The 13,006-nt window shown below is 49.4% G+C and overlaps 1 protein-coding gene across 1 annotated transcript in view; it reads left to right on the top strand.

Moving 5' to 3' along the window:
• Positions 1 to 13,006, top strand: part of LRP1B (LDL receptor related protein 1B) — a 564,327-nt gene that overhangs the window by 538,298 nt on the left and 13,023 nt on the right. The window contains exons 83-85 of the mRNA XM_038750885.1: positions 1,158 to 1,332; positions 4,976 to 5,080; positions 12,367 to 12,443. Of these exons, the coding sequence (XP_038606813.1) occupies positions 1,158 to 1,332; positions 4,976 to 5,080; positions 12,367 to 12,443 (357 nt within the window). The remainder of the gene's footprint in view (positions 1 to 1,157; positions 1,333 to 4,975; positions 5,081 to 12,366; positions 12,444 to 13,006) is intronic.

Below are 13,006 nucleotides of genomic sequence, written 5' to 3'. Positions count from 1 at the left end.
ACAATAAGCAGACACATTCCCTGCCCACAGCGCCTTTACAGTGTAGAGAGGCTTCCTCAACTCTAGAAAACTGAACTCATTCTGTACTTTTCCTGGCAGAGCCTGCAAGGACACACACACATGCATGTTTTCAGCTTCCATGTATATAGACATTGAAAAGACAAGGTGAACTTCTTATTTCTATTCCTTGGGACAGAAACCTCAGCCCTCCCTGCTGAAACACGTCATTCTGTGCCGGCCATCACCATCCTATCCTAGTTCGGTCTAGAAACTTTTACCTAATTACCATACAAATGCCCTACCATTATGGAGGAATTTTTGTCTTTTCCATTATATGATTGTGTTTGGTGGTGCTATGTGGTTCTTGGTGTAATTAGTTTACAGAGGTTAGAACACTTTTTTATATGGAGCCTATAAAATGTTGTGTCATAATTTCAAGGTAATTTCTACTTTCTTAGCTTATTTACGGTTCATTTTTGTCCAATTTCCTCTGATCCAGAATATCTCAATTTCTTTCAGCTGTTTGGTGTCAGCCAGACTCTAAGGGTGAATTGGGGGGCTGGGGAAACAGGGAGCTTCACAGGGGCCAAGAGATGATTAGTTTGAGGCATAGGACACGTTTCATCTGTTGTCAGACCAGCCGCATTTCCTCCAGCCTTGCGCAAACTCTGAGTCCTGCTTTCCACAACACTTATATACATATCATACAGAGAAGCAGCATGGTTCAGTGGAAAGAGCCCGGGCTTTGGAGTCAGATGTCATGGGTTCAAATCCCGGCTCCACCAATTGTCAGCTGTGTGACTTTGGGCAAGTCACTTAACTTCTCTATGCCTCAGTTATCTCATCTGTAAAATGAGGATTAAGACTGTGAGCCCCACGTGGGACAGCCTGGTCACCTTGTATCCCCCCAGTGCTTAGAACAGTGCTTTGCACATAGTAAGCGCTTAACAAATACTGTCATTATTATTATTATTGTATCTGTAAATCAAATTAATTATGTTCTTGTCTGCCTACCCCCTAGACAGTAAACTCACTGTGGACAGGGGAATGTGTCAATCAACTCTATAATGTAGTAGTATCCCAAGCATTTAGTACAGTGCTCTGCACACAGCTGGAGCTCAGTAAATACCATTGATCGATCGATTGCTTGATTCTAGATGTGTGCCACCAGTACTGTGTGAATTCCGAGTCCTGCTCAATCGCGGAGAACGGGGCTGTGGACTGTGTCTGCCCGGCGCGCTTCGAAGGCCCCAGGTGTGAAGTGGACAAGTGCGGGCGGTGCCAGGGAGGACAGTGCCTCGTCGGCCAGGGCACCGACGGCATCACGTGCAAGTAAGTAGCCCCCAGGTGACACGGGGGCCGGCTTGGGTTCTATGGTAATGGTCAGGAACAGTGAGCTGCCCACCCGACCACCTGCAGTTGGCTGACGCCTGCCTGTCCATCTGTCCAGTGAGGAGTGACCGGCCACTGCATTAGGGAGGGAAGGTGATCCCACAGACCCAAGGTACACTCACATTCAGTCATTCATTCATTCAATCATACTTATTGAGCACTTGCTGTGTGCAAAGCACTGTAGGAAGCACTTAGGAGAGTACAATATAACAATAACCCAAGGAACCAGGGTAAAACTCCCCAAGGCCCAACCACTTTAGAATTGCAAAACATGGAGCTGAAATCATTCCCAGAACAGGCGGTTCTGGAGTCGAAGACAGGGCGAGCTCACCTTTGCTGGGGGTTTTTTGAATTTGGTGTTCCAGCGGGAGGAGCACAGTAAAGGGGGGCTGAAATATGCCCTCGTTCTTTTGCTTAAAGATAAGGAAGATCAAAGGAAGCATGGGCTGGGGGATGCATGTGGCACTGAGAGTCAGAAGGCCGGGGTTCTCATCTCAGCTCTTCCTCTGGTCTGCTGCATGACCTCCGGCAAGTCACGTGACCTCTCTGGGCTTGAGTTTCCTCCTCTAGGTAATGTGATACAGGAGCGTTGTGAGGATAACAGGAGGTCACTGATGGGAAAGCACTTCGGCAAAGTGAGGCCCTCAGCAAATGTGAGGCACTAGTAGAAGTCATAGCTGTATTTGCGTTATTAGGGATGTCCTGCTTATCATCATCTTCCTCTCGTGGCTGGGGATTGCAGTGATTGGCCAGCCAAGCTGCTGGAGAGGCTTCTCTGTGCACTCTGCAGAGCAGCCCAGGACCCAGCTGACAGACCTGGGGGTGGGACCAGCTGAACCAGAGCAAGAGAAGCTGAGAGGGCTGGGAATCGAGGCTCCTGGGGCTGTCAGATTTCCCCTTGGTGAACAGCACCCATCTCTCTCCCCAGGATTGGACAGGTATATTATTAATAATACTTATGGTATTAGTAAGAGGGAGGGAGAGCGAGCAGGGATTTTAAGAATCAAGACTCAGAGAGGTTAACTGGCTGGCCCCAGTGGTACAGCAGGCCAGTGGCAGAGCTGGGATTAGAACCCAGGTAATAATAATAATAATAATAACAATAACAATAATAATGGTATTTGTTAAGCGCTTACTATGTGTGAAGCACTGTTCTAAGTGCTGGGGGAGTACAAGGTGATGAGGTTGTCCCACGTGGGGCTCACAGTCTTAATCCCCATTTTACAGATGAGGTAACTGAGGCACAGAGAAGTTAAGTGGCTTTTCCAAGGTCATGCAGCTGACAAGTGGCAGATTCCCAGTCCAGCTGCAGCCTGGGAGTTCAGGCAGCAGAATCTCTCTTCCCACTGAGCCTGGGAGAGGAGACTTCAGAAACTGTACTCGAGTGACACTGATCTGCCACTGCCAATCAAGACATCCCAGGGATCAACAAATGGAAATTTCAGAAGGGTTTTCCAATCCATGGGGAAAATGTAATATTGGCATAATAGTTAACCAGTCATGAATCATGGCACATGTGAAATATGAATATCCAAATAATTGCTTTCTAAGATGCTCAGGAGAATAATTGAAGCCAGCACTATGAAAATAATTATTTAGTATTCTGAGGGACATGGCATGTTAGATAACTAATAATGGTTTTCGTTTTTAAGAGTTCTCCCATCTTTCAGTGAGAGAGACATTTCCCAAACAATATCTGTACAGCAATAGGGAGAGAACAAGGAAGACTTCTTTAGAAAAAGGAGCAGAATTTTTTGGAGACGAACCCTTCCTAAACTGCCGAATTTGTTCCGACTGATACGCACGGTGGTGATTAGAAATCGGAAACTGGGCTTCGGAGCGAAGAAGCCTGCTCTGCCTGTCCCCAAAATCAAAGTCTCTGTCAAACATAATGAATGTGGTTATTGAACTAGGGCTACTTGCTATTCTTGGCTCTCCTGGAAAACCAAGTAAATATTGATGAAGTCAAAGTTGATCACATTTTAGGATTGCGGCAATAATATCTCCAGATTGTAATTTGGTCTGGGGGCTCCTGGGTTCTGCTGGAGGGCCGGTAATTAGCTCTCAGACAGTGATAGACCTGGGGAAAATATGTGCACTGCTGTCTTCCCCTGAAAGGAGCTTATTACGGAAATCTCCCTTTTTATCTAAACAGTAGTGCTCTTTTGCTAATGAGAATTTTTTTTTTCAATTTGAATTTAATGTTCATTCAGCTGGCTGCCTCGAGTTCAAGTTTAAATGGTGATGGTCCTGGGAGGGAGGAGAAAGGGTGACGGGAGATGAGTCTGGGTGGGGGTGGGGACAAGAAGGAGAGAATGTGAGGCCCAGGAGGCAGCAACGGTTTCCAACAGTGCCTCCTCCCACCTCACCCCTTCCTACAAACACTTCCCACCACCATTCACTCATTCATTCAATCATATGTATTGAGCGCTTACTGTGTGCAGAGCACTGTACTAAGTGCTTGGGAAGTACAAGTTGGCAACATACCATGTAACATCATTCTTCATGTGCTACACGAGACATTGAACAGCAGGTTATGATGTCATGTGGAAGTCTGCCTGAACCCCCAAGGCTAGAGAGTTTCTCCAGGAACCCCCACCCCTCTCTTGCTTCAGAGTCATTGAGTTCTCCTCCCAGGCTCCTGTAAATTCAGACAGCACTGGAGCTGAAAATAAAAATCACAGACAGAGAGGAGTCCGGGGTCATATCTGAACCAGACCAGGAACAGACCACTGGAAAGCAGACTGTCCCAAAGGTATAAAGCTGGATGAATGACCATCCCACTGAGCATGCGATGTTAGCTGACCATAGCCACTCCAATGGGGGAGACCAACAGACCCAGAAACTAAGTGCACTTGTTACAGTGGAGGCAGGAGGTAAACTGTAGACCCTCTGGGAAATGGCCAGAGTTTACAACCTAATCATTTTTTAAAAGTGGTGCCTTATTAGACCAGACACACCCTTCTGAATAACCAAGTCACATTCAAAGTCGGATGAGAAGCGAATTCCTAGTGTTGACCAAATGCTCTCCCACTGTCACATTTGTATAAATCTACAATTTCAGCCAAGAAATGAAGTTCAAAACTCAAACTGTTTTTCGGAAATTTGAGGGAGAGCACAACCCCTCTCTGAAGGAGAAACAGTTTGTCTGTCTGGAGCAGCTTCCTAGAAGGCCCCCAACTCTGAAAGTGGAGAAATCATAATAACAACCTCCCTGAGTGTACATGCAGACAACTCAGTAGATCTCTAGGTAGATAGGTAGGTAGATAGATGATAGGTAGATTTATTGCAGTATTTGCACAGTGGTAGGTCTTTTCATTTTTCACACAGAACTACCATTTATGCTAATTAGGTGTTATGAAAATTGTTCAAAAAATCCAAGGTTCCCAACGGTCATTTTTCCACTACCAAATGGCTGTTCCCAGACCCTGCCGGTCCACTTATCCACCTGCCAACTGCCTGGCTTGTGGTCAGCAGCGCCTTTGCCCTCCGCCTCCATACCCAGGCCCAAGGGGCAGCTCCCACAGTAAGCTGCTGATCCTAAGGCTCTGTCTGACTGTCTGTCTGTCCGATGTCACTGCAGCTGCACGAACGGGAAGGTGGCCTCCAGCTGCCAGCTCTGTGACGGCTACTGCTACAACGGCGGTGTGTGCCGGCTGGATCCAGAGACCAATGTGCCTGTGTGCTTGTGAGTACTGCCTGGCCTGGACCGGTGGCCTCCTGACCCCGGGGGCAGAGAGTGGGCCCCAGCGGGAGACACTGCCCTCAGTCCACCTGGGCACACTCGCCCATTGGCAGACCAGCTGGGTGGCTCTTCTCCTTCTGCTGCTCCTGCAGCTTGGCGGCTGCCCTGGGCAGAGAGGCCTGGCCATTCTGGGCCACAGGGTCTCTGAGAATGGGACCGGAGGGGAAGCACTGCTCACGTTGTCTCCGGCAGCCCCTGGGATATGTGATGGAAGGAATTTCATTCAGCTCACTCTTTTGCCTTTCCCAAAGGATCTGTCCCCACTGCCCCATGGTCCACTGCTCTGCTCCTCTGTCTGCTGCCTGGCTGTCGGGGCATGGTGTGGACACCCACCGGAGGCTTGGGGAACCTCTGGGAGCCCTGTAGTATGGCCCCGGGTGCCATCAGGAGTTCTGAGAAAGCCTGACTTTGCCTGTCCCCACCTCCTCCCCTCAGTCTTGCCTCTCGAGGTCCCCCAGCTTCCAGAGCAGCAGCACGAGAGCTAATGTGGGTGGCAGCAGAGCTCATGGTCAAGAACCTCAAACTGAGGAAGTCGGCCTGATGCATGCCCTGGGCACAGGGGCCTGGGAGGGGAGGGGTGAGAGGGGAGCTGGGCGCACCCCATGTATGCCCCAGGTCAGATGCCCCAAGTTCCCCCCCAGCCCCTGGCTGGACCCTTGACCCCAGCCCAGTTTACTGAGCTGTGTTTTACTGAAATTCTGCAGATGCTCTGCGGGGTTTAAAAGTCAGCGCTGTGACCAGAAAGTCAACCCTTGCGATTACCACTGTCAGAATGAGGGCGTTTGCACTTTAACTGCCTTTAATGAGCCGAGATGCAAGTAGGTCTATCCTCCCGCCGCCCCCCCATCACCCGCCGCCCATTGTGTTACCCCATTTCAGGCCCGGCTCATCGGTTCAGTTCATCCGGGTCCACCCGCATCCCATCCCGCCACTCAGCGCTGGGCTTTACCACTGCGGCCTGGGGCTCAAACCCCACCCTCAGTCATGAAGGGTGAGACCCGCCAGAAAACATCCTCCGAGCCCACCCGGGACAGGCATGGAGCTTCCCTCCTGGGGCCAAATGAAAAGACCGTGCTACCAAGAGCCTGGTTGGGGTGGGGGGACAGGACCACAGGTTTTGGAGGTTCAAATCTGACCTAGGTCTGTAATCGGTTTTCCCACTGCACACATCAATGGGGTATTCAGTAAAAGTTGTAGGTGTTAATCTAAGGCCTAGATACCTAGAGCTAAGCCTCGCCTTAAGTTTAGGAGATGAATTGCTCTTAGAAAAGAACCAGTTCTCAGAATTTGTTGGGCCTCTACCATGTGCGGAGCACTGTGCTAAGCATTTGGGAGAGTGCATGATTCCTGCCCTCAAGGAGCTTACAAGATAGTGAGGGAGACACATTAAAATGCATTACAGTTAAAGGAAGCAGCGGAGTATAAGGGTATTTACATAAGTTCTGTGGGAGTGAGGCAGAGGGAGAGTATCAAAGTGCTTAGAGGGTACAGATTCAAGTACATAAATGAGACAGAATGGAGGGTGAAAAAGATGGGGAAATGAGAGGTTTTCAGGGAAGGCTTCTTGGAGGAAGTGTGATTTTTAGGTAGTGCTTGGAAGATGAGGAGAGTGGTGGTCTCTTAGATATAAAAGAAGCAGCATGGCCTAGTGAATAGAATATGGGCCTGGGAGTCAGAAGGACCTGGGTTCTAATCCCAGCTCTGCCATTTATCTGCGCATGACCTTGAGCAAGTCACTTCACTTCCCTCTGCCTCAGTTCCCTCATCTAAAAAATGGGGATTAAGACTGTGAGTCCCTTGTGGGGCAGGAACTGGGTCCAACCTGATTTGCTTATATCCACCCCGGCATTTAGTATAGTACCAAGCACGTAGTAAACGCTTAACAAATACAATCATTATAAAGAAGGAGGGAGTTCTAGGCCAGAAGGAAGTTGTGAACAGGGGGTCGGCAGCAAGAGAGACAAGGCCAAGGCCCAGTAAGTAGGTTGGCATTAGCCAAGTGAGGTGTGCAGGCTGGATTGGAATGAGAGAGGAGTGAGAATAGGTAGGAGGGGGAGAGCATGGTGAGAGCCTTAAAGCTGCTGGTAAGGAGCTTTGGTTTGCTACGGAGAGGAATGGGCAACCACTGGAGGTTTTTGAGGAGTAGGGCGATGTGCGCAGAATGTTTTTTGTTTTTTTAGAAAAATGATCCAGGCAGCAGATTGAAGTATGGACTGGAACAGGGAGAGTTAGGAGGTAGGATGGTCAGCAAGTAGTTGAGGTGGCATATGATAAGTGCTTGGATCAGTGTGGTGGCAGTTTGGATGGAGAGGAGCAGGAACATTCTAGAGGTGATATGAAGGTAGAACCGATAGGATTTGGTGACTGACTCAATGTGTATGTGGAGTGAGAGAGATGAGTCCAGGATAATGCCAAGGTGGCAGGCTTGTGAGACTGGGAGGATCGTGTTGTCTACAGTAATGGGAAAGTTACACCCGGAGGAGAGATTATGGATGGGTAGATGAGGAGATTTGTTTTGGTCATGTTAAGTTTGAGATGTCAGCAGGACAACCTGTAGAGATGTCAGAGGAGGTTATGTGAGACTGCAAAGGAAAAGAGAGGTGGGGACTGGAGAGGAAGATTTGGGAATCAACCACAAAGATGTGGTAATTGAAGTGGATGGTACTTACGAGTACAGCAGAATTAATAGATCCAGTCCCTGCCTTCAGGGAGCTTGAAGTCTTCTGAGTGCAGAGCACAATAATCGAGCGCTTGGGAGAGTACAATAGAATTAGTAAGTATGATCCCTGCCCTCAAGATGCTGCCAATCCATTTCTAGTGAGGCAGTGGTGGGGCACGAAAATGGCCTACCTGGGACCTGAATTTTCTGAGTCTGGCCCACTACGTTAAGCATACATTCATTAGCCTACCTCCTCAAACTCAAACAACTTCTCCTTTCCACCTTCCCCTCTCACAGTGGAACGTCGGTTTCCCTGGACCAGCCTGATTTCAGAGCTTCGATGGCAAGCTCCGCGAGATTCAGAGCCAATTTTCAGGGTCCCCTTCCCGCAGCCGGCAGGGCGTGAAATGTACTGAGTTAAATAGAAATCATCTACGCTCTCGACAAACCCATCCTCAGCTTCTAGAGCTGTTTCTGGTTCATATTTCCTAGAGAATGCCGAGGTGGCAAAAATCTCTCATTACCCTTAATCTAGCCCTTGTTATAAGGTTTTCTCATGTTTGCTCAGTCATTTCACAGTTCAATGGCTCTTTCTGGTCAAATGTCCTTTATAGATAAGAACGATTTTACTCCAAAACATTTCGAACCTCAACCTTCCCAGCGACTACCAGCTTCTTTTTATGGGCAATTTCTAGGGAAACAGGGTCCTGTCTCTTAACTGCACTGCTGCTCATTTTTTGTCAGACAGCATAAATCCTTTCAAATGAGTTATTTACTCATTTTCTACCTATCTGGACAAAAAGCTCTCTTCATTTCCCAGTATGCTGTTTGCTAGTTGTCATTCACCAAGTACCTACTTGGTGAAAATTAGGAGCTTAGGAAGCCCAATAGATGCATAAAATCCATTCCTTGCAAGCAAGAAGCTTCCACTCTAATGGGTATCACCTGATGGGTGGTGTCCATTTCCCAGCCTGGGACAAAGGCAGCCCCAAATCCCATCTGGTCTGCACTCATCCCAGAAATCTGGGTGGCTTTTGAGCATCGATCTGCTCCAGGTGATTGCCACATCCCCTGCCAAAAGCTTCCCAGTAGGTCTGGGGAAGCATGCCACTAGGAGCAGCCAGGCTCTGGAGCCATGTGTCACATTGTCACCCCACCTCCACCCAGGGGTCCTCGAGCCTTGGCGGTAGAGAGACCTCATCACACTTCAGCTTCACAGAGTGCTTCCCTTTTCCCAAGGCGCTGTCACAGTGGAGAGCCCATTTTGGCTTCAGACATCCCTATGTGGTAGGAAGAGGTGAGTTAGTGTAGTCCCACTCTTCAGAGGAGGAGACGGTGGCCCAGATTGGTGAAGTAACTTGACTGAGGATACAGAGCAGGCCAGTGACCAAGTCAGGGTTAGAACCAGCATCTCCGGGCATCCAGACCGCATTCTGTCCACTAGATCATACTGCCTGCACAGTGCTCATAAGAAGCATGCCTTTGGGATTCTTTCTCAAAGCATGGAGAGCAACTGTTTCTGTGGCAGAGTATGTTTCTCGGCCCTCTTTATCCGCTTCCCCGCCAGGTGGAGAAGCCTCCAGCGTTGGAGGGAAGGCGCAGTAAGTCTAGAGGGTGGGAAGCTGACAGATCTCTCTGCCCATGGTGGCCATGGGTCAAAGCTGTGGGAGGCAGCCATCCCCTCATAGAATGAGCTCGGGGTACCTCACTTGGAACCCAGCCCTGCAGCCCCAGAGGGAGATGCTTAGCCAGTTTGCTATCCATGTTGGCTGGAGAGGGATCTCAGATAATACCCAGGAGGCAAGTGAGGACAGTTCATGTCAATCCAGCCAGCAGCAGTGTTGGCACCAGGCCAGGTCCAGCATTCTGCACCAGCGGGGAGGGGCATGTCGGGCTGAGAGAAGCCTGGAGAGCCGGCTACTGTGGGAAAAGAGCGGATGCTAATCCGTACTTGGGTCCGGCAAGAGAAGGGCAACTTGTCCTCACTCCTGAGTACAGGAGAGGAGTTATATGGGAAAGATGATGGGAGATGGGCAGAGGAGGGGGAGAAGAGACAGGGAGAACATGGCAGCCATCACTCCCTCTACCATTTCCTGTTCAGTTCCTAGGAAGGTGTGCAGGAGGCAAGGAGGATACAGAGAAGGATCGCTTACTAAAAGGAGCCTGAGCCAGGCCACAGGATGGACAAAGAAGGGACAGAAACTGCAGGGGCTATGGAGGGAGAGGCATCAGGACTTAGCAACAGATAGAGCGGAAATGACTACTTTGGGTGGGCAGGGCTCTCCCACTTTATCTTCCGGGCATGCTTCTCATCTTTGTGATGCCTGTGGTTGAGGGATCAAAGAGGTCTCTCTCCCCTAAGCTGGTAGAGAAAGTCAAAAGCCATGCAAGGGGAAGTGGAAAGAGCAAATTGGCAATAACATACGCTAGACTGCAAATGTGATGGTTCCCTTTTGACCGGAGGTCTGGGAAGGGGATTTGTTTTAAATTCAACAAATGCAGATCAGAAAGACAGCAGCTCAGAGTAGCATCCTGTGCAAAGGCTTTCAACAATTTTAGAGACGTTGTCTGCTTTAGGTAACAGCGAATCCCAGTTGGTGACTTTTGTGCCCGGGAACCAGACCCTGAGCATTGATTTACAGTCTACCGTCCAGCAAATGTTCCCCTCACAGGGCAGCTCCTACGGAGCTATTGCCAATCTGGGTCTGAGGGTGGGCAAGAGTCTGGACCGTTCACCCTTGGAAGACAGGGATCTATTTGTGAATTGACCAAACTATGAAGAAATACCCTCACCCCATGTATCAGCCATCCACAGTTCAAGTGAGGATCCCCAGGGTAGAGCTCTCCCTCTGCTCAGAGCAAACTGAAAGGGAGTAATTGGGACACCACTCGACCCATCCTCAGCTTTGATGAGGCCCAACCCCGCCCAAACTCCCCTCAAATACCCCAAGTCCTGGGCAGATCCAGGTCAGTGTTACCAAGAGAAACTCTCCAAAGAACCAGCAAAACTTTCTCATCTGAGGAGGATGAGCTTTCAAATGCATTGACTCCCCTTTCTAGAAGAAACATCTTCAGGGACAGTTTATTATCTGAGTGAAAGCTTCCTGTGATGTACTCCTCCATAACTTGGCACGGCTCCCCTCCTCCAACTCAACCTCCATGGCTTCCCCTAGGCCTGGCAAGGTTCCACCTGGGTGAGTTCATGCCACCTGTCCCCTACAGAAAGCCACTCTGCACCCCTTCCTGAGGCCTGTGCTCTTTCCCATTCAGCGGGCTTCTGGGAAGAGGAGAATCAGGAACAGTAGTGGTGAAAGGCGCGACTGTCGGAGATGGGCATAGTGGAGAGGGGCAATTATTGGGGTGTTCACCCCAAAGTATGTGTCTTCAGGAGAATTATGCCCACGTTCTCCTTCTGTGGTAGTGGCCTCAGAAAGCTGGGCAGAGTAGGGAACTACAGCCATTGTCAGTCGCAAATCATCTTTGGAAAATTGGTGGGTCCTTTCTTTCTTCCAATGACCATATTGGCTCTACCCAGGGAGGGTGAGAGAGGGAACGCTGAGTCATGGCAGGCCGGGTCCCCTAGAGAATCTCAAATAAGAAACCTTTCCTAAGCACTGGGAATACCAAGGAATTGTGAGTGAGGTTGATGATGTGAGGCCAGGATTATCCGAAACATCTGGGGTTTTGATTGGATGCAGAAACTGAATACGGTGATTACTTTTCATTTACATCATGTTTCATCCTCATAGATTTACGGTTCTCATTACTAATAAAATAACCAAGTAACACAGTTAACAAAAGCAAAGCTCTTTCTGAGTAGTTGGCTGGAAGCTGGGGGGAGGGCAGCCATCATTCTTTTTAACAAGCCCCAGGACTGAAGAGTTTGTTTTCTCTGAAGCAGCTCTCTCCAGGGAGGGTGTCCAGATGCCGGAATCAGGGATTTGCAGCAGAACGAACCCAGGCCAAGTCTTCTGTGGGGTCCCCCTCCCCTCGGAGGTCAGGCCTCATCAGGGCCAGGGCAGGGTATGAGGAGGAGCTGAAGGCTATTTATTCCAGGGCCTATGACACTCTCCCACTGAGCTCCCCCAGGAAACACTTGGAGCTTTTTTTCACGTGGGACCATCAGTGAGTGCTCTGGGCCTGCAAGCCTCCTTCTGGTGGGGTTAAATAAAGGGTGCCATCGCATAGATTTGGGAGGCCCTCACCTCTGAAGCCTTAAAGCATTGTAGTGAACTGGAAATCTGCACTGTTGCGCATAAACAGCCAACTTATCTTCGGAACCTAGGTGAGATTTTCTGAATGGCCAGAGGCTCCCATTGCGAACTTCTGATTATAAGATAAAACCACCTGAATAACTGCCTCAACCTCCAGTTCTCCAGGGCCCGGAAGAGCAGAAGCCCGGTTGGAGGAGGGTCTGAGTGGGTAAGGTGCAAAAGGACCACCCCCGCCTTCCCCTAGGGCATCATGTAGCCTGGATAGTGCCCGGCCCCTCCTGCAGGGAGCTGTCACACATGCGGGGACAGGTGAATAATGACATCTTCATTTTCCCTTCTTTGCTGGGTCCTTGCAGGTGCTCTGCCAACTGGTCCGGTGCCCAGTGTGAGAGACCAGCTCCCAAGAGCAGCACCTCTGACCACATCGGTACCAGTAAGTCCTGCGATGTGGCCGGTGTACTGTGAATTGAGCGTTCACCCTGTGCTGAGTGCTGGGGAAAATCCATAAATTCATCGGTGGTATTTACTGAGTATTTATTGTGTGCAGATTTACTGAATGCAGAGCACTGTATTAATTACTTGTGGAGTTGGTAGGCACAATCCTCAAGGAGCATACAGTTTAGCTGGGGAGGCAAACATTAAATTAAATTGCAAGTAGTGGGGACAACAGACTATAAAGATGAGTACCTAAGTGTTGTGGGGATCAGGGCAAGTACCTAAGTACTTAGGGGGTATGGACTTGAGTGCACAGGTGACACAGGAGGAAGGGAGAATAAGGTGAGGAGATGAGTGGATAATCAATGGTATTTATTGAGCGCTTACTATTGTACTAAGCACTTGGGAGAGTACAACAGATTAGGCGGACACAGTTCCTGACCAAAACGAGCTTGCAGTCTAGACAGGGAAGCAGACATTAATAGGAATAAATATGAAATGGGTTAGTCTGGGAAGGCTTCCTGAAGGAGATGTGATTTTAGTAGGCCCTTCAAGGTAGGG

Source organism: Tachyglossus aculeatus, chromosome 9, assembly GCF_015852505.1.
Source record: "Tachyglossus aculeatus isolate mTacAcu1 chromosome 9, mTacAcu1.pri, whole genome shotgun sequence".
Taxonomy (NCBI): Eukaryota; Metazoa; Chordata; class Mammalia; order Monotremata; family Tachyglossidae; genus Tachyglossus; species Tachyglossus aculeatus.
Note: the sequence above shows the minus strand (reverse complement) of the source record. Positions and strands in the feature narration are given on the sequence as shown.